At 41.4% G+C, this 22,562-nt stretch overlaps 1 protein-coding gene across 3 annotated transcripts in view; it reads left to right on the forward strand.

The window, feature by feature from the left end:
* The window catches only part of EFR3A (EFR3 homolog A), a 165,694-nt gene that overhangs the window by 128,524 nt on the left and 14,608 nt on the right, over positions 1–22,562 (forward strand). For all 3 annotated transcript variants that reach the window (XM_050940803.1, XM_050940805.1, XM_050940804.1), the window contains 6 exons: positions 4,044–4,216; positions 4,812–4,887; positions 5,824–5,985; positions 7,267–7,398; positions 8,242–8,309; positions 9,240–9,367. In XM_050940803.1, the coding sequence (XP_050796760.1) occupies positions 4,044–4,216; positions 4,812–4,887; positions 5,824–5,985; positions 7,267–7,398; positions 8,242–8,309; positions 9,240–9,367 (739 nt within the window). The remainder of the gene's footprint in view (positions 1–4,043; positions 4,217–4,811; positions 4,888–5,823; positions 5,986–7,266; positions 7,399–8,241; positions 8,310–9,239; positions 9,368–22,562) is intronic.

Below are 22,562 nucleotides of genomic sequence, written 5' to 3' on the forward strand. Positions count from 1 at the left end.
CACTCACCCACCTCCTTGCTCTCTAGTAGTGCAATCGGTGAACAAAAGGGAGCGTCGTGGCCAGCAAGCCGCTGCTCCTAAGTCGAAGGAGGCTAGGCACATGGACCTCCTAGGCTACAAAATATACTCGCCCGGGGGCCTTCAACTTAGAGTGGCAAACCAGCAAGCCCTCCTAAGTAGATACAACTATAATATGTAGACATCCTAGGGGAAGTTCACGGAGCTTATTCCCCAGGAGTTCCCTGTTTGCGGCCCTGTTAGAAGAGGGTAAGAAGGTGGCGAGAACCTCCCTCCAAGCTTCTCTGGACGCAGCAGACTCTGCAACCAGGACTCTGGCTTCAGGAGTGACGATGAGCCATATCTCCTGGCTCCAGGTCTCAGGCCTTCCTCCTGAATTACAACAAACTATTCAGGACTTGCCCTTCGAAGGCCAGGGCCTTTTCTCAGACAAGACTGACTCCAGATTGCAAAGTCTGAAGGATAATCGCGTCATAATGCACTCGCTGGGAATGCACACACTAGTGACCCAATGCAGGACCTTCCGGCCCCAGCCACAGCACCCTTACGCCCTGCCTAGGCTGTGTCAGGACTTTAGCAGAAGACGTGGTAGAGGGAATCATCATAGGCAGTCTGGCTCCCAAGGGGGTCAAAATCAGGCCCCCCCCAAACCGCCAGTAGGGCCCAAGCAGAACTTTTGATGGGACGCCCGAGCACGGCCCACCAGTTACTTTCCCGGATCTTTTTCCTCCATTTGTCAACCGCCTCTCCCATTTCCTCTCTGCCTGGTCCCAGCTCACTTCTGATCGTTGGGTCCTGCGCGTGTTGGAATTGGGATACCATCTCCAGTTTGTTTCAACCCCACCTTCCCACCCTCCCTCCCCATCCCTCTTCAGGGACCCCTCTCACGAGCAATTTCTCTTACAAGAGGTCCAGTCGCTCCTAGCCATAGAGGAGGTGCCAAAAGACATGAGGGACAAGGGGTTTTATTCCCTCTACTCCCTAATCCCCAAGGCAAAGGGAGGTCTACGACCGATCCTAGACCTGCGAGAACTCAACAAATTCATGATAAAGTTGAAGTTCCTCATGGTAACCCTGGAGACCATTATCCCGTCTCTGGGTCCGGGAGACTGGTATGCCGCCCTCGATATGAAGGATGCGTATTTCCACATTGCAATTTACCCACCACACAGACGGTACCTCCGTTTTGTGGTCAACTATGAACACTTTGAGTTCAGAGTACTTCCGTTCGGCCTTTCTACAGCCCCGCGAGTATTCACGAAATGCATGGCCGTAGTCACCGCCTCCCTCCAGCGTCGTCAGATGCACATCTACCCGTATCTCGACGATTGGCTCATTCGAGGGACCTCCCAGTTACAAGTGTCACATCACCTGTGCATCGTCCAAGACCTCTTCAGGAGCCTAGGCCTGCTGATCAACACAGAGAAGTCTACTCTGACACCCTCGCAGAGAATAGACTTCATCCAAGCGGTTCTGGACTCCAGTCTGGCCAGAGCCTGCCTCCCACAGTTGCGTTTTCAAGCAATGGCTACAATTATTAGAGGACTTCAAACCTTCCCGACAATGTCAGTGTGCAACTGCCTCAGTGTGGTAAGTCACATGGCTTCCTGCACCTTCGTGACCAAACAAGCCAGGCTACATCTCCGTCCCTTTCAAACCTGGCTTGCTTCAGTATACTGGCCATGCAGGGACAGCCTGGACTCGGTGCTCACTGTTCCCCAGAAGGTTCTGGGCTCCCTAATCTGGTGGCTGAACCCCACTCTAGTCTGTGCAGGGATGCCATTCCACCCGCCACAACCCTCGATGGCCCTAACCACGGACGCATCATCTCTGAGTTGGGGTGCTCGCCTCGAGGGCTTACGCACTCAAGGCCTCTGGTCAACTCAAGAGTTAGTCTTACACATCAATGTGCAGGAGCTGAGGGCGGTGCGTCTAGCATGCCAGGTGTTTCGAGAACATCTCCAAGGCCGTTGTATATCGGTGTTCACGGACAACACAACGGCCATGTTTTACATAAACAAGCAGGGCGGAGCATGCACCTCCCTCCTTTGTCAAGAAGCCTTCCACCTCTGGGACTTTTGCATAGCCCACTCGATCGATTTGGTAGCATTCTTTCTCCCAGGAGTCTAGAACACTCTGGCGGATCACCTCAGCAGATCCTTCCTGTCTCACGAGTGATCGATTCATCTGGATGTCATCCATTCTGTTTTCCGAAAGTGGGGGTTTCCCCACGTAGACCTCTTTTCCTCCCGAGAGAACAGGAAATGCTAGGTGTTCTGCTCCTTCCAGGGACTCTCTCCGGGCTCCCTATCAGACGCTTTCCTCATCCCGTGGAAGAAGCATCTACTGTACGCTTTTCCACCGTTCCCGCTGGTCCACAGTGTCCTATTCAGACTTCGCAGGGACAGCGCCCACCTGATCCTGATTGCTCCAGCGTGGCCGAGGCAGCACTGGTACACCATGTTGTTCGACCTCTCAGTGGCAGACCCGATCCCCCTGCCACTCTGGCCGGATCTCATAACACAGGACTTCGGCAGACTTCACCATCCGGACTTGCAATCTCTTCACCTCACAGCATGGTTGCTGTGTGGTTGAGCCAGTCTGAGTTGCGTTGCTTTGCCTCAGTCCAACAGGTGCTCTTGGGCAGTAGGAAGCCTTCCACTCGGATGACATATCTGGCCAAGTGGAAGCGTTTCTCCTGCTGGTGTGCTCAACGTAACTCAGTCCCCACACAGGTGTCAGTTCCTACTGTCCTGGACTACCTATGGTCCCTGAAAGAACAAGGCCTAGCGGTCTCTTCCATAAAGGTACATCTGGCAGCCATCTCCGCCTTCCACCCAGGGGAAAATGGCTGATCAGTCTTTTCTCACCCCATAGTTTAAAGATTCCTCAAGGGATTGGAACATTTGTACCCACAAGTTAGGCGCCCGACCCCTACCTGGGACCTCAACCTGGTGCTAGTCAAGCTTATGGGTGCTCCTTTCGAACCGCTAGCCACCTGCTTGCTGCTGTACCTTTCCTGGAAGACAGCCTTCCTTGTCGCTGTTACTTCAGCAAGACGAGTATCTGAGCTTCGGGCTCTGACAGCGGACCCCCCATATGCGGTGTTCCATAAGGACAAGGTAGAGCTGCAACCACATCCCTACTTCCTCCCTAAGGTGGTGTCCGTCTTTCATGTCAATCAAGACATCTTCCTTCCAGTCTTTTTCCAGAAGCCGCACCCATCATGTCAGGAACAACAGCTGCACACCCTAGACATTTGCAGGGCTCTCGCCTTTTATATTGAGAGAACAAAACCCTTCCGAAGGTCACCTCAGCTCTTTGTAGCTGTGGCAGACCGGATGAAAGGCCTACCGGTCTCATCCCAACGAATTTCATCTTGGGTAATGTCCTGCATCCGTACATGCTATGATTTGGCTCATGTTCCGGTTAGCCACCTCACCGCCCATTCTACTCGGGCTCAAGCTTCATCTGCCACCTTCCTGGCCCATGTTCCCATCCAGGAAATATGTCTGGCAGCTGCCTGGTCATTGATTCACACCTTTGCCTCACTTTACGCATTGGTTCAACAGTCCAGAGATGATGCAGCATTTGGCTCAGCAGTTCTGCATTCTGCAGCATCTCACTCCGACCCCACCACCTAGGGTAAGGCTTGGGAATCACCTAATTGGAATCAATATGAGCAAGCACTCGAAGAAGAAAAGACTGTTACTTACCTTTGTAACTGTTCTTCGAGATGTGTTGCTCATATCCATTCCAAACCCGCCCTCCTTCCCCTCTGTCGGAGTAGCCGGCAAGAAGGAACTGAGGGACTGTTGGGTCGGCAGGGGTATATATCTAGTGCCATAACGGCGCCACTCCAGGGGGCAACCCAGCCGACCCGCTGAGTGTTGCTAGGGTAAAAATCTTCCTACGAACGTGCACGTGGCGCGCGCACACCTAATTGGAATGGATATGAGCGACACATCTCGAAGAACAACAGTTACAAAGGTGAGTAACTGTCTTTTCTCTTGAATAATGAACAGGTGACTTCAGGATATAATGCAAAGACTATTGCTGCTGCTCTTCCTGCCCCATTTCTTGATCCTTTATTGTCTCCTTCACTCATGGAAGACTCTGAACTAAGACAACTGGTCTTGGAAATTTTGCATAATCTTATTGATCGGCATGACAACAGAGCAAAACTTAGAGGAATAAGGTAGTGTTCTGGTTTTAATGGCTTCAGTTATAATAATTGTTTCTAGTTTAATATCCAAATGATAAAGTAATGCATATAGTTAATTATATTTTTTCAAAGCACAAACATTTTAAAGCACTATTTTCCCAAACTTTAAGTTGTTAGATATGGTTCCTTGTACACGTAGCTTCCTGTGTCTTATTGTTTACTATGCATTTTAGTAACACTGTAGCCCACCTTGCCATAACAAAACTGGAAAACAGTTACATTGATTGAAGGACAGAGATGGTTCTATGTCCAAGCCCTAATATGTTGTTTACTAAATGGAAGTTCTGAATAGTTGTTGGTTTAATTAAGTTTTTAATTGTATTTTTGCTTTGTAGAAGATAGTTGTTGCTCTGTAAAATGCAGTCTTCTGTGTTTGAGTCATAATTACTTTTGCTTCCTTCCTTTAAAACTGAAAATTGAATGTGATTGGATATAATTAAAATGGAAATTGCAAGAATGTTTTGAATAGCTCATATATATTACATAGCCTGTTTTTCCCCATACAACTTCCCTTAACAAATTATAAATAGGTTATTTTATTAAAATGACATACTTGTTGCCTTTGTAGAATAATACCAGATGTTTCAGATCTAAAGATAAAACGAGACAAAATTTCAAGGCAAGATGTGAGCTTCATGAAGAAGGTAATAGCATGAAACAGTTATCTTTTCCTCTGAAGGAGCATGTAAAGTAGCTGAATCATTAACTCGTCTTTCTTTGCTGCAACATTTTCACATCAAATTAAAAATCTCAATATAAAATACTTTTATAAAGTTATTTTAATTTATAGCACCTTAAAAACAAGGTACTGAATCATTTCCAAGACAGTTCTGTGCACTGAAGAATTTACAGCTTAGGGCTGGTCTACACTGCGGGGGGGGGGGGAGGGATCGATCTAAGATACGCAATTTCAGCTACATGAATAGCGTAGCTGAAGTCGAAGTATCTTAGATCAAGTTACCTACCATCCTCACGGCGCGGGATCGATGTCCGCGGCTCCCCATGTCAACTCTGCTACCGCCGTTCGCGTTGCTGGAGTTCTGGAGTTGACAGGCGCACGTTCTGGGATCAATATATCGCGTCTAGAAGAGACGCGATATATCGATCCCCGAGAAATCGATTGCTACCCACTGATAAAGCCGGTAGTGAAGACGTACCCTCAATCTCTCATTCAGTGAAAGTACTCACATGCATGAAGTTAGGTACTTTGCGGAATCGGGACTTTAACGACTTTAAGCCCTGATCCTGAATTAAGTTCCATGCACCCAGACTCATGTGGAGCACCAATAACTTCATTATGGTCCTCCAATACAGATCTAATCCTCAGGTAAACAAACTGGCCCAGCTTGCCAGAGTACTTACCCTGAACAAGCAGTGGACAGGCTTCGAAAACCACTGTTTTAAACTATTTGTATAAGACTGAAAACTGTGTTCACATAAAATGGCATATTACTCTAAAACTGCACTCAAGGTAGAAAAGTAGTGCTCTTTTGTTTAATAACCTGTTTTGGTGTATTTTAAAATAATCTTTATTGACAGTATCTTTTCAGTATTGAATGTCCCTTTTCTGCACTTTATAGCATGGGCAGCAGTTGTACAGGCACATCTACTTAGGCTGTAAAGAAGATGATAATGTCCAAAAGAATTTTGAGCTGCTGTACACGTCTCTAGCTCTTATAACAATCGAACTAGCCAATGAAGAAGTGGTTATTGACCTCATTCGACTGGCCATTGCTTTGCAGGTAAGCTTCAGGAATGATACTTGGGTTAATCCATTCATGGATTTATTTAATTAATTTATGGATATCTTTTATTGGGCCAACTTCTGTTGGTGAAAGAAGCAAGTTTACACAGAACTCTTCTTCAGGTCTTGGAAAGGCAGCCAGAGTGTCTCAGGTAAATACAAGGTGGAACAGATTGTTTAGCATATGGAGTTAACACATGTTGCAAGAGACCATTCAAAGTGAAGTGACCAGTTAACATCTCTCCAGTCATGGGACAAAGGAAGATTTAATGAGTTACAGATTGTTCTAATGAGCCATAAATCCAGTCACTCTATACGTAAATAGAAATGAAAATGAAAAGCTGAGTATTGAGATTATTTTAATTTGCACTGGGTTTTTGCATATATTCAGAAACAGGAGCCAAGATTTTCAAGGTAGAACTCTAAATATGTGGCGTGAGTACCAGCAGCTTCCTAGCATCTTTGAAAAACAGGCAACTTAATAAGTGCTGAAATTTTGCCTGGGTCTCTTCTATTAAATTAAATAAAATAAGACTTTACTAAAAGGTTGCTAAATATGGTAGAAAGGCAGTGTGATCTCAAAGAATGAACAGGAGTATGAATTCAACAGTTTACATACCATGGTTATTGGAGCAGTGGAAGAATCTGGATAGAAATCAGTCCTGAGCTCTAATCCTGGCTTTTCCAGTGATTCATTATGTGGTCCTAAGCAAGTCACTTCACCTTTCTAACAGTTAACCACTGTGAAGATTAAGGAGCTATTATGTGTGTTTTTTATATGTTTTGCCTGTGACTCATGCCAATATTTTGTCTGTTTTTAAGTCATCTTGTAAAATGTATGTTTTAAAATAACATTCTAATTTCCTGGAATTGCTATATTTAGGATGGGGAGGGGGTCTTATGAGGAAAACACAGGACTAGGTGTCAAAAGACATGTGTCCCATGGTGGAGAAGGAAGTAACCCCCAGAGATTACAGTAGAGTTATTCATATCCTATGGGGGTAGTGTTGAATTGGGTCCCTGTGCTTTGCTCTGCTATACTCATGGTGTAACTGTGGGTCCTTACATTAGTTGTTCCCAGCTGTAGAATGAGGCTATTGCTTACCTACTTCAAGAATGTTAAGAGGCTATGTATTAGAACTGCACGGAGACCTTCAGATGAAGACATTAAGCACTAGTTACTAGTTAGTAGTATACACAAAGTGATTATGAAACATTCATGTAAATTCAGAATAACTTGTAAATGTTGGGTCACTTGATGTTTTCCTTTTTATTATAGGATATCGTCATCATTAATGAGGATAACTTGCCAATGTTCAATCGCTGTGGTGTCATGGCATTGGTTGCAGCCTACCTCAACTTTCTAAGTCAGATGATTGCAGTCCCTGCCTTTTGCCAGCATGTCAGCAAGGTAGTATAAAATCAGTCATTTCAATAGTTAGCATGGCATTTCATACACTACAATAATTAAATAACTTTTGCTAAATGTTTCTTTTCTTTTTAGTGTCTTTTGCATAGCAACATGCTGACTGATTTTAAAGCGTAGAAAGGCTACAATAGGTAGAATATGTAGAGATACTGCCATTATTGTCACTTTCGCCTTATGAGCACACCCTCCTTTTTGCATAATTTGTGTTGTCATCGTATCTGTTGCAATGGCCTCTCTAGTAGATGTATTAGCGGCTGCATTTCTTACTGAAGAATCTTGGGACTATGAAGCTGGACCCACTGTAAGATGATATTCAACTCTCTCTCCAGAGACTCTGTATAATAAGAACTAAGGCCCATAATATCTCTGTGCCTGTTAATACTACAATAGTGCAGTCTCTGTCAGCTCAGTGGGAATTGCATATTACCTTCAAGTTTGTACGGTTAATTTTCACCTCTTCTAATTTAGCATTTTAATTTTGTTCACTTACATTACTTTTCATTATAACTGAAATTTTATTTTTATTGGCCAGATCCTCTGCTAGCGTAAAACATATAGCTCCGTTGCCTTCAGAGAAGCCATGTTGATTTATACCAGCTGAGAATCTAGCAGACAGGCTAAAATAAACAAAACCGTTATTTTAGGTATTGGTTAGTTTAGGGGAAAACATATCTTAAATTATTCAAACCAGTAATGCACCATTGTGGTGGCATCTGCTACACAATATTCTGTGTGGACAAATAAATATTAAATATGTCAGTATAAGAATGAAAAGTTTAATTCATTCACTCCAAGACAGCTTGCATTACTTCGCTTGTTTTTCAGGTCATTGAAACGCGAACTGTGGAAGCTCCCTATTTTCTTCCAGAAAACATCTTCAAAGACAAGCGCATGTATGTAAATACAAATATTTATAATAGAATGAATGATGATGCATTTTAATATTCCCTTTATTGAGATTAAACAATTGTACATCATAGGAGTAGGTTGAATCTATGGAAAAGTGGCACAGAAAGGATGATGATACACAAACTGGGGAAGGAAAATGTAGTATTAAAGATAAGATGGGAAATCTTGGTTTTAATTTCTTAATAAAAGGTTAGTCAAAAGTAAACTGCATGTTGATGCTAAACTGTCTGAGTAATATAAGGTATTTTATTAGTACTCTGTGTAACTTTAAAATGTAGTGTGGTATCCTAAACCCTTCAGAAGTGGAGAGCCACACTTAATAATAGAATTGTTACCTGCATCATAATCTTTCAAATCCATAAAAGATGATTGGGAAAGTTATTCTTGATTGTAAACTGATCTGATTATTAGAACATCTATTTCATCTGCAATTACTTTGAACTGGTGGATCAAAATGAGGCCAAGAATACCTTAGCGACTCCTAAACTAGGTGAAGAATAAACAGTGATGATTAAGTTGCAAATCGTCTAGGTGTATTGTGTTAAAGGGATTCATAATAGGTTTTTAAATGTACAGAGAAATTAAAGCTTTGAATATATCTATTAATAGCCAATTTAACTATGTTCCTTTCTGTTGAAACATCAACACGACTTCCAATATGATTTTGATTTATTTTCAGAGGGGTAGCAGTGTTAGTCTGGATCTGTAAAAGCAGCAAAGAGTCCTGTGGCACCTTATAGACAGACGTATTGGAGCATCCGACAAAGTGGGTATTCACCCACGAAAGCTCATGCTCCAATACATCTGTTAGTCTATAAGGTGCCACAGGATTCTTTGCTGCTTTTGATTTATTTTATTACATGTATAGATCTATATCAATAAATATTAATTGCTATATATATATTATTTGACAGTCTTCCCAAATCTTTGGAGAAGCATGAAAAAAACTTGTTTTTCCTGACAAACAAGATTGCAGAATCATTAGGCGGCAGTGGATACAGCGTGGAAAGATTGTCGGTGCCATATGTGCCCCAGGTAACAGGTAAGCAGTAATCAGTGACATAACTATTACAACAGCAGCTATTAAGAATTCATTTTGTCTCATGTCTGATCTGTCACCCACATCCAACCTATATATAACTTGAATACTTTGCATCAGAATTTCATGGCAGTATAATTTTTGTTTTCCTCAGAAGTTAGAGTTTGTTCGTGGTGTACTGTACAGTGTACAACACAGGATTTTAACTCCTAGATTTATTTTCTGCATCCTTTTTAAAAAAAAAAAAAAAAAAAAGAGCCACAAAGAGGAAAGTTTTGACCTCACTTTGATTTTATTAAAAAGTCTTTATTTGTTAAATGAGATGGTAGTGCTTATTACTAAATTTCTGAAATTACTTTGTATTACAGTATTAAGTCAATGTTGAATCTCTGTATACACATTAATTGTTCACTAGATAAGTAATTTAAATCCAGTCCTGGTTCGTAAACGTTCACTCTTTGACTGAATGGTGGCCTGAGTTACTGGTCTCAGTCAAATTCACAGTAGACCATGGGTTCACATAACAAAAATACTAGGAAAGGCAGTGTTTCCTAATGGATAGAGCAGTGGACTGGAACTCAGGAGACCTGGGTTCTGTTCCCACTGGCCTGCTTGATGAACTTGGGCAAATCGCATTGCCTCTTTTCCTCAGTTTCTGTATATGTAAAAAGGGAATAATGAGACTTATGTCCTTTAAAGTGCTTTGAGATCTACTGATGAACAAGATATTATATGTATTATGTTTGTCTCTAATTAGCACATTTGTTGCCTCTTAATACTGGGGAGATGGATTGCGCTGTTGACAATAAAATATCTCCATGTAGAAGCATTGTGGGAGATTTTACCCTCCACAATGTGCAAATAACTTCTCTGGTTGTGTTGCTAGAAAAAACGATCTCATGTTTTTGGTGTTTTGTTTTCCTATTTTTTTGCTTAGCAAAGAACTTCTCTTTCTAGAGTTCCTGCTTCAAGGCCTGATATATATACTTTGTGGATTTATAATATTGTAACTATGGGTCATTTGGGGGGGATTAACCCCCAGGATGTCTCAAGCTGAATTATAAACTTTTACAGCCTAAATTTAATGTTCGTAGCTGGGAGATATGGATCAGATGCAGAAGGGGACACAGTACACACTGAACATCAAGTCACAGAGGCCACAAAAGCTCTAATCTTAAGAGTTTTGCTGGGGGACTGGTTCTCATGACAGTGCATTGGTTCTGCCATGAGTACTGTGGCAACGTAAATTCATTTAAGGTACCATAATGGTGTACTAGGCACCATGAGTCTTAAAATGGTGCTCTCAGCACTTTCTGCTGCTGAGGGTGCATCTCACAGTAAGAGGAGGAAATTCCATATCTATGTGGAAACATTTTAGTACCTTATAAATATGTTGTTAAACTTTTCACTATTTGTAAATGCCAGATAGAGTAATGTAATCCTTTTATGTTAAAATTGAAGGAAAATGCCAGGTGTCAGCAAAAGAAGCATTTGTTGTTTTCTTTTAAGAAGACATGCCTTTAATTTATTTGAGGTGAGAATGAAGAGAGGTTGCCTGATCTGAATTTCATGCAAAAAGTTCAAATTCTTATGTGAAACAAATCAATTTCTGTTTCATAATCTTCACACACATTGACATAAAGGGTGCTGATGTTTGGGTTACAGATGAGCTCATTAAATAAAGCCGATTTTTTTTTTCTTAGATACCATGTAAAAAGTTAAAATGATTGTTACTACATTAGGTCTTGATTCAAAAAACACACCTATTTAGAAAGGGCATTTAAGCACATGAAGCCTGTAGAATTAAAGCGCATGCTTAACTGCTTTCCTTAATAGGGATGGATTTAAGCACTTTACTATGTCAGGCCCTGAATTAGTTGTTCATATGTACTTGAACATGAGTTAGTTTCACTTAGGTTTTTGTGTTTTAATTTGATTGTGCTACTTTTTGCAGAAAAGTAATTTGAACTGGTTGCAAGTGGACTATTATTAGCTGATTGAAAAATGGAATTCCTCATACTGTGAGATTCTGAGGTTTTTAATTTTTCATTTCATCTCAAATTGGAACGAAAAGTTGAAATCTTGGAATTTTTTGTGAAATCAAATATTCTGAAATATTTCATTTTGATCTTCCCAAGACATTTCAACTTTTAAGTACTGGTATATTATAGTTTATAATAGAATAAAATGATAAAGCACAATTTTTTGCTAATTTCCCATCAAAATTTCAATAGTTTGTATGTCTCTGTTAGGAATGCTAGTGCCAATGTGGGATCCAGGCCTGTATCTTCACCTGAAATGTTACTTTGGGATTTGCTTGCCTATTTAATTTTTTGGTATTTTTGCTTGCCTATTTTATTTAATGTATGTGTAACAAAGGGATCCTTACTAATATGTGACAAAAATATTGTATATGTTGCTTTTGTCTAAGCCAGATGGGCTTGTTAGTATAATGGGAACAGATAAAAGTAGCTAAAGTGTTTCTGGGAATGGTGAAAGTATAATATATGAGCGCACACTTGAAGACTGCCTCAACTCCTTATCTCAAGGCAAGGTCAAGCAGCCATTCGGGACGGGCAAGAGGGGATTGAAGGGGAAGGTAAAACACTAAAAGACTAGGGAAATATCTGCCCCTGACTATAGCACAACCTCATGCCTTACCCCTTCCATGGGGTACAAAAAGGGTGGGATGAAGACCCCAGACTCACAACCCCCCAAAATGGAACATGACTATAAGTTGCAAGGGGTGGGACTGTGGGTGTGCATTTCAGGTATAATTAGGGCCCTACCAAATTCATTGCCATGAAAAATGCATCATGGACCATGAAACCTGGTTTCCTCCCCCTGAAATCTGGTCTTTTGTGTGCTTTTACCCTGTACTATATAGATTTCACGTGGAAGACCAGCATTTCTCAAATTGGTCTTGACCCAAAAGGGAGTTGCAGGAGGGTTGCAAGGTTATTTTATGGGGGTTGCCAGATTGCCAGCCTTACTTCTGCACTGCTGTAGGCCGCAATGCTGCCTTCAAAGCTGGGCAAATGGAGAGCAGCAGCTGTTGGCCTATGACCGTGCAATTGACCAAAATGGACCATGAATTTGGTAGGGCCCTAGGTATAATGCCTACTGAGGAGGGGGGAGACAGAATACTGGGAAACAAGGCTCTGTGGCATCAGAGTTATGGGACAACACATGCTTGCTGAAAACTAACCCCAATAAACATCGTGTTGCCTGCACTTCAGACTTCTGGTCTTCTGCTTTGTCTTCATGACAAGAACTGGGGAGAGGGTAAAGGAAAAGCCTTCTAACAGTACCTGTGAAACATTTTGATTTAGTTGAATAATTTCCAACAGAAAAATCTTCAGTGAGAGTTTTTGAGCTACTTAAATATTTAAATGCTTAGGAAAATTTTTGAAAATATATGGGGTAACAACTAGTAACTTTTTTCTTCAGTGCATAACTTTTCTTAGTTGTCTTACAAAGCCCTGTTCTGAGGATAAAAAATAAGAAGCTGGAGGAAGTGAATGTTTTGAACCGTAAGAGTTGTGAGACAAGACCAAAGCTCTTCTATCTGTCTATTTTCATGCCAATCACTAATATTGAGGAGAGTTTTATTAACATATTTCTTATCTGAGCAATAGAATTTCTGTGATTTTTTTTTCTGTATCTTTTGCTTTATAGCTGATACTTAAACATAATTTTTTATTCTCATTGTTGTTTTTTTTTTAATTTAGCTCTATTTCCATCAGGCAAAAAGCCTCATAAATGCAGACACAAATCAAAAGGTAAATCCGAACCATAGGTCTGCCTGTCCTCCTCATAGCTATTGTGTGTGGATAGTATCCAAACCTGCTTTTAGAAGACCTTTAGATAAATAGGCAAGAAATTCTGTTGTGCATAGTTTTAATTTCTTCCTTTTCCTCCTGTTTTTCTGCCTCAGTCCTCATGCTGTAGCTAGTTTTGTTGCTGTAATTTTATCAGGTTTCCCTTTGTTTTTATTCTTGGACTTGGAATTCTAAAATGTGATTTCCTTCTGTTTTCTTTTTACTTTGCTGCTTTCTTTACTTTTTACTTTGCTGCTTTTCAAGTATTTGAAGACTATCATGTCCCCCCTTAATCTTCTCTTTTCCAAACTAAATATACCCGGTTCCTTCAGCCTTTTCTGATATGGCTTGCATTCTTCAGGGACCCCTCACGAGATACTGCTCCTTTAGAAGGTTAGCTCTCTGCTGGCTCTGGAGCAATGGAGGAGGTTCTGCTGGAACACGAGGGTCACGGCTTCTACTCCCAATACTTCCTGGTGGTACCTATATCCAAGGGAGGGGTAAGACTCATCCTCAGCCTTCACAGCCTCACCAAATATGTCAGGTACATGAGGTTCCAGATGATCACTCTATCAGCTGTCCTCCCCGTGTTGTCTCAGAATGGCTGGCTTGCTGCTCCGGGCCTTCAGGATGCCTACTTTCACGTAGGCACAGAAAGATCCTTCAGTTCATCATGGCAGAATGCCACTTTCAGTACACACTGCTTCCAGTCAGTCTCCCTTCTGCCTCCTGGGTTTTTACCAAATGTGTGGTTATTATGGCATTTCTCAGGAAGAAGGGAATTCACATCTTCTTGTATCTCGACTACTGTCATATCTCTTCATTCTCTAGACAGACTGGTTCATCTCCCTCCACTGGTCCTAGTCTCCTTGAGGAGGTGGACGTGTCCACAGAATGTTTTCCAAGGCATTCCTTTTGCCCAGCCTTCACCAATCAAGTTGGCTGTTAGTGATGGCTCACTGATGGGTTGGGGAGTGCACCTGTGATCACGGAAAGTACAGGGACTGTGCTCTGTGTAGGTGGCCACACTCCATATCAATTTGCTGTAGCTTTGGATCATCTGCAATGCATCTGTACTATATCAGAGACTCAGTGATTCGCATACTTACAATACCACTGCCATGTACGGTGTGAACAAACAAGGGGGAACACAATCCAGGTTGCTGTGGCTATAGACCATCTGGCCGTGGCAGTTCAGCATCAAGGAGAGCGTTACTTTGACAGCCGTAGTGATAACATCCGCACGGAGTGTATGTGAGTTGCAGACTGTGATGGCAGAGCCTCCTTAAAGACAATTCTCCAGAGACAAAGTGACTTTTCGACCATACCCAAAATGTTTGCCTGAAGTGGTCTGTTTCATTTGAACCAGTATATTTACCTGTTTTTTCCTAAGTCGCATTCATCTCTGGAGGGGCAGCATCTCATAGACTCTAGGACTGGAAGGGACCTCGAGAGGTCATCGAGTCCAGTCCCCTGCCCTCATGGCAGGACCAAATACTGTCTAGACCATCCCTGATAGACATTTATATAACCTACTCTTAAATATCTCCAGAGATGGAGATTCCACAACTTCCCTAGGCAATCTATTCCAGTGTTTAACTACCCTGACAGTTAGGAACTTTTTCCTAATGTCCAACCTAAATCTCCCTTGCTGCAGTTTAAGCCCATTGTTTCTTGTTCTATCATTGGAGGCTAAGGTGAACAAGTTTTCTCCCTCCTCCTGATGACACCCTTTTAGATACCTGAAAACTGCTATCATGTCCCCTCTCAGTCTTCTCTTTTCCAAACTAAACAAACCCAATTGTTTCAGCCTTCCTTCATAGGTCATGTTCTCAAGACCTTTAATCATTCTTGTTGCTCTTCTCTGGACCCTCTCCAATTTCTCTACATCTTTCTTGAAATGCGGTGCCCAGAACTGGACACAATACTCCAGTTGAGGCCTAACCAGCGCAGAGTAAAGCGGAAGAATGACTTCTCGTGTCTTGTTTACAACACACCTGTTAATGCATCCCAGAATCACGTTTGCTTTTTTTGCAACAGTATCACACTGTTGACTCATATTAAGCTTGTGGTCCACTATGACCCCTAGATCTCTTTCTGCCATACTCCTTCCTAGACAGTCTCTTCCCATTCTATATGTGTGAAACTGATTGTTCCTTCCTAAGTGGAGCACTTTGCATTTATCTTTATTGAACTTCATCCTGTTTACCTCAGACCATTTCTCCAACTTGTCCAGATCATTTTGAATTTTGACCCTGTCCTCCAAAGCAGTTGCAATCCCTCCCAGTTTGGTATCGTCCGCAAACTTAATAAGCGTACTTTCTATGCCAACATCTAAATCGTTGATGAAGATATTGAACAGAACCGGTCCCAAAACAGAACCCTGCGGAACCCCACTTGTTATACCTTTCCAGCAGGATTGGGAGCCATTAACAACTACTCTCTGAGTACGGTTATCCAGCCAGTTATGCACCCACCTTATAGTAGCCCCATCTAAATTGTACTTTCCTAGCTTATCTATGAGAATATCATGCGAGACTGTATCAAATGCCTTACTGAAGTCTAGATATATCACAGCCACCGCTTCTCCCTTATCCACAAGGCTCGTTATCCTATCAAAGAACGTTATCAGATTAGTTTGACATGATTTGTTCTTTACAAATCCATGCTGGCTATTCCCTATCACCTTACCACCTTCCAAGTGTTTGCAGATGATTTCTTTGATTACCTGCTCCATTATCTTCCCTGGCACAGAAGTTAAACTAACTGGTCTGTAGTTTCCTGGGTTGTTTTTATTTCCCTTTTTATAGATGGGCACTATATTTGCCCCCTTCCAGTCTTCTGGAATCTCCCCCGTCTCCCATGATTTCCCAAAGATAATAGCTAGAGGCTCAGATACCTCTTCTATTAACTCCTTGAGTATTCTAGGATGCATTTCATCAGGCCCTGGTGACTTGCAGGCATCTAACTTTTCTAAGTGATTTTTTACTTGCTCTATGCTTATTTTCTCTTCTAAATCTACCCTCTTCCCGTAAGCATTCACTATACTAGACATTCCTTCAGACTTCTCAGTGAAGACCGAAACAAAGAAGTCATTAAGCATCTCTGCCATTTGCAAGTCTCCCGTTACTGTTACCCCCTCCTCATTGAGCAGTGGGCCTACCCTGTCCTTAGTCTTCCTCTTGCTTCTAATGTATTGATAAAAAGTCTTCTTGTTTCCCTTTATACCCATAGCTAGTTTGAGTTCATTTTGTGCCTTTGCTTTTCTAATCTTGCCTCTGCATTCCTGTGTTATTTGCCTATATTCATCCTTCGTGATCTGACCTAGTTTCCATTTTTTATATGACGCCTTTTTATTTTGTAGGTCACGCAAGATCTCAAGGGTAAGCCAAGGTGGTCTTTTGCCACATTTTCTATCTTTCCTAACCATCGGAATAACTTGCTTTTGGGCCCTTAATAGCGTCCCTTTGAAAAACTGCCAACTTTCCTCAGTTGTTTTTCCCCTCAGTCTTAATTCCCATGGGACCTTGCCTATCAGCTCTCTGAGCTTACCAAAATCCGCCTTCCTGAAATCCATTGTCTCTATTCTGCTGTACTCCCTTCTACCCTTCCTTAAAATTGCAAATTCTATGATTTCATGATCACTTTCACCCAAGCTTCCTTCTACTTTCAAATTCTCAACAAGTTCCTCCCTATTTGTTAAAATCAAGTCTAGAACAGCTTCCCCCCTAGTAGCTTTTTCAACTTTCTGAAATAAAAAGTTGTCTGCAATGCAGTCCAGGAACTTATTGGATAGTCTGTGCCCCGCGGTGTTAATGTCCCAACATATATCTGGATAGTTGAAGTCCCCCATCACCACCAAATCTTGGGCTTTCGATGATTTTGTTAGTTGTTTGAAAAAAGCCTCATCCACCTCTTCTGCCTGATTAGGTGGCCTGTAGTAGACTCCCAGCACAACATCACCTGTGTTTTTTACCCCTTTTAGCCTAACCCAGAGACTCTCCACCCTTCCGTCTCCTATGTCCATCTCCACCTCAGTCCAAGTGTGTACATTTTTAATATATAAGGCAACACCTCCTCCCTTTTTCCCCTGTCTATCCTTCCTGAGCAAACTATACCCATCCACACCAACATTCCAGTCGTGTGTATTATCCCACCAAGTTTCAGTAATGCCAATAATGTCATACTTGTATTTATTTATTAGCACTTCCAGTTCTTCCTGCTTATTACCCATACTTCTTGCATTTGTATAAAGGCATCTAAGATACTGGTTTGATTTTGCCTCCCAGCTTTGCCCTGACCCTCCTTCCTCTCTGCCATTATAGCCCGTGCCCCCTCCTGTTTCCAACCCATCTCCCAGGTCTTGTTCCCCACTTACCTGTGGGCTTTGCTCACCTGTCCCCGTCGAACCTAGTTTAAAGCCCTCCTCCTTTATATCCATATCTTAGTTGTCAGATGATGTCTAGCCTTTCATCTGGACATATCTGGAATATGTGGCTGCATCTACTTGAAGAAGAAGAAACACTTACTTACTATAACTGTGGTTCTTCGAGATATGATGCAGATTTGTATTCTATGACCGTCCTTCTGTCCCCTTTGTACTGGACTCTTATGTCCAAACATTTGGTGCCAAAGAACTGAGGGAGGGTTGGGGCAGTGCTACCTCATATAGCCAGAGGAGGGTCTATGGCCATGGAGCGCAAGCACTGCCCCCCCACCCGCACACAAGTACTGCTAGGTAAATTTGTCCAGCTCCGTGGTACTGGGTGCACACTTGCCTAGGTGGAATATTCATCTGTATCACGTCTCAAAGAACCACGGTCCTGTAAATAAACATTTCTTGTCTTTTCCTCCTCATTGAGTAATGGGCCCAATCCGTCCTTGATCTTCCTCTTGCTTCACGTGTATTGGTAATGTGTTTTCTTGTTAACTTTTTATGTCTCTCGCTAGTTTTATCTTGCTTTGTGACGTGGCCTTTCTAATTTTGTCCCTACATGGTTGTGTTGTTTTTTTAATATTCATCCTTCGTTATTTGAATTAGTTTCCACTTTTTGTATAGCTCTTTCTTTTGTGTTTCAGGTCATTGAGGACATCCTGGTTAAGACAGAGTGATCTCTTACCATGTTTCCTATCTTTTCTATGCATTGGGATAATTTACTCTTGTGCCCTTAATAATGTTTCTTTTAAAACCCGCCAACTCCTCTGAACTCTTTTCCCTTACGCAAGATCCCATGAGAAGCAAGTCCATCAGTTCCCTGAGTTTGGTCAGGTCTGCTCTGTTGAAATCCACTGTCTTTTTCTGCTGTTTTCCCTCCTATCATTTCATAGAATCATTTCACTTTCACCTCAGCTGCCTTCCACCTTCAGATTCTCAACTAGTTCCTCCCTGTTTATCAGAATCAAATCTAGAATGGCCACTCTCCTACCCACTTTCTCCACCTTCTGTAATTATAAATCTCCAATGCATTCCCAGAACTCATTGCATAATCTGTGCCCTGCTGTATTTTCTCAACAGGTGTCTGAATAGTTGAACTCTTCCATCACTACCAAGTCCATTGTTCTGAATGCTTTCGGCAGTTATTTGGAAAAAGCGTCATCCACCTCTTCTTCCTGGTTAGGTGGCCTATAGTAGACACCTACTATTACATCATCTTTGTTTTTTATCCTTATTCGGAGACTTTCAACAGGTTTGCCTCCCACTTCTATCTTTTGTTCATAAAATCTTTAAGGATGACAGCTATAATTCAAACATGGATCACTAGCTTTATATCCTTCTTTTGATTGATAGTTTCCTCTGTCTTGCAGTGGAGGCCTTTGATGCTTTATTCCTTTGAATTGCCTGGTGGTAAAGAAAGATTAGAGCTGCTGTCTTTCTGAAATGTTCAGTATATTTAGATATAATAGATCATCTAGCATCTTGTTTGCCAGGCCTTGTCCTTCTGTGCAGTAGGATTCAGATGGAATAAAGGAAGAGTTATTTCCTTGAAAAATCATTTTTTGGGGGGGGCAGGGGGTAAAGTCTGCATATTTTGCATTTTGGAGAATGTAGTATTAATCTTCTAATACAAAGTGTCCACTTCTGAAATTCTGGCTTATGTTACTGCTAGGAGAAAAAATACTGCTTTTCTCATCCTGAAACAGAGGATGACCAGCTTTAAGGACTTGAAAGTATCTGATGCTCATTTATACTACAATAAGAAACACTTATTCTGTTTTTAAAGTGGGTGTAAAAAGTGATTTTATTTATTTTAAATCAGTGTATTATAAAGCAAATTAGAGGAGCCTTAATGTAGATGGGAATCAGGTACTGTATCACTTAGATTTACATGGGTGATAACATGCTTAATCAACTCCCTCTATTTAACAGATCACATTTTGAGAGAAACATGTTTTGGGCACTGGGTCTTTATGTAGAAAAGAAAAATGTATGCTGTAGGAAGCCTCGAAGTAAGGAGCTTCATATTGGTCTCTTGTTTGAGGCTGATCACATTGGATAATCCATGTCTACATAAGTTAGTTAATAATCAAAACCATGGTGGCATCGTATAAAAACCCAGCCAAGAGTGCATATGTCCATTGCACTGCGGGCGTGCTGACCCCTGTGATTTTCCCCAAATGTGGGAAACTCAACTGCATAATTTGTGGTAGCGGAGGACTGCGTTTGTGCTTTCCACAGGCTAACTTGACTAATCAGAAAACTACAAAGGGCCCCTATGATATTTAACACACAGGTATGGGCTTGCTTTTCCTAGTCAACAAAATATTCTGAGTGCAATCACCTTGTTTTCCTAGTAGGTAAAATTAAAGCGTGTCAAAAGGGGGGAGGCATCTGTACACATAGAACCATGCTGAATCCAGCATAGGACAAAAAGTATGTGGATTATACATAAGGCAGCAAGATGGCAGCAAAGATACAATTTTGTCTTGCATTTATTTCTTATAGTCAGCATGCTTTATGCTCACCTCAAATTCCTATACTTTCTTTGGGTGTCATACGGAACGAGTAGGGAGTAGCAGGTTGGCATCAGAAAATTAAAGATGGATCAGATTCTGCAAAATACCTTTACCAATATGGAGTATCTCTGGCAACCATATTAAAATACATCTTCAGCTTTATTTCAGTGCACGAGTAATAGTAAATTAGCTAAATTAGTCCTAATACCTGTAATCTACATGGAAGTCTCAGTCTGGTTTGTCTATGTCTCCTCTGTGTGTGTGTTCTTCACTCTGTCCTTTTTATGCTATAAAACTAATGCTATTTTATTTTTAAGACGATATTGAACCATATTTCTCGTTTTTCTGAAGAGACAGGAAGCCAATGGAAAGCTATCGAAAGGAGTGCTTGAGTGTGTGCTTTGTACTACAACATTTGTGTTTGCAAAGGAAAATGAGATGAATGTAGAAAAGTACAAAACTAAAATTAATAGGTGGGAACAATAACAAATTCAACACTCAGGCTCTGTGAGCTAAGATCAAGTGTAGTCTCAAGTCTAATATTCAAAACCTTGAGCTACCATCTCATGTTGCTCAAACATGTGCTCAATTAAGGAGTAATAATGCTGGGGAATTCAGAAAGTGAGGTCTTCTACATGTGATGTATAGGATTCTGAGCTCCGCTAGGGATGTGGAGGACCTACCTTGCCATACATTAATACATCTTCGCCATGTGACTATTGCACGGCCTGTGTTATATAGGCTGGTGGTGATAGGCCTCAGGTTTCCGCATCATAATTGACACCCTTGTCAGCAATCTTAGGAGAAGTCAAGAATTGAATGAGCCATGAAGTCTGAGCTAACTTAATCTGTAGAATTGGACCTTTTTAGCACAGGGTTGAGGAACTTCAGCCAGAGCAACACAAAGAAGATTGTGGCTGCCAATGACATAATTCTTCCATGCATAAATCTAGAGAGCCTTAGTTTTCCATTCATGAGCTTCAACAAGCAATTTTTCTTATAAAAATTTGGAACAAGATATGAGTAAGTAAGTAATTACCCATGCACTATGTCCCAGCTATGCTGTCACATTACAAGACTCATGGGAAGGCGTGGAGGAAAATGGAAAATCAAATCGAAAGTATAGCAAAACAGAGTCTGAGTCCTGAATGTTTCCTATTAAATGCAATTCTACTGCTCCCTCTAGCATTAATGAAACTACCATACTCTTAACAAAAAAGTGTAATCAATCTTGCATTCCAAAAAATTTTGCAGGCAGTTAAACTTTCAAAAGTGCCTCTTGATTCAATAACAAGAAAGGAGGGAAATGGTGGTGTAACCAAACTGGGAACCTATGTTGTAATCTAGGTAATGTCCAGCAAAATAAGTCCAGATGACTGGAGGATAGCTAATGTAACTCCGATTGTCTCCCACCCCACCCCCCCCCCCCAAAAAAAATTGGCTCCAGAAGCAGTTCTGGCTATTACAGGTCGGTGAACCTAACTTCAGTACCAGGCAAATTAGTTGAAACCTTAGTAAACAACCGAACTATCAGACACAACGATGAACACAATATGTTGTGGGAAGAGGCACCGTGACTTTTCTAAAAGGTAAATCATGCCTCACTAATCTATTAGAATTCTTAGAGGGAGTCAACAGATAGTGTGGACAAAGGTGATCCAGTGGAGATAGTGTACTTGGACTTTCAGAAAGCCTTTCACAAGGTCCCACACCAAGAGCACTTAAGCAAAGTAAGCAGTCATGGGATAAGAAGGAAGGTCCGCTCATGGATCAGTAACTGGTTAAAATATAGAAAATAAAGAGTAGGAAAAAATGGTCAGTTTTCACACTGGAGTTAAGTAAATAGCAGGATCTGTGCTGGGACCAGTGCTATTCGACATACTCACAAATGATCTGGGAAAAGGGATAAACAGTGAGGTGGCAAAGTTTGCAGGTGATACAAGATTATTTAAAATAATTAAGTCCAAAGCTGACTGTAAAGAATTACAAAAGGATCTTCCAAAACTGAGTGACTAAGCAAGAAAATGGCAGATGAAATGCAATGTTGATAAGTGCAAAGTAATGCACACTGGAAAACATAATCCCAAATATATATACAAAATGATGGGGTCTCAATTAGCCATTACCACTCAAGGAAGGGATCTTGGAGTCATTGTGGATAGTTCTCTGAAAACATCTGCTCAATATGCAGCAGCAGTTGAAAATACATGGCACACCCAAATCTTCAATACAGTGTGCAGTTCTGGTCACCCAGTCTCAAAAAAGATATATTAGACTTGGCAAAGGTAGAGAGAAGGGCAACAAAAATGCTTAGAAAAAACAAGGAGTCCGGTGGCACCTTAAAGATTAATAGATTTATTTGGGCATAAATTTTCATGGGTAAAAAACCCACTTCTTCAGATGCATGGAGTGAGAATTACAGA

The sequence above is a fragment of the Gopherus flavomarginatus genome, chromosome 2, assembly GCF_025201925.1.
Source record: "Gopherus flavomarginatus isolate rGopFla2 chromosome 2, rGopFla2.mat.asm, whole genome shotgun sequence".
NCBI classification, from domain to species: Eukaryota; Metazoa; Chordata; order Testudines; family Testudinidae; genus Gopherus; species Gopherus flavomarginatus.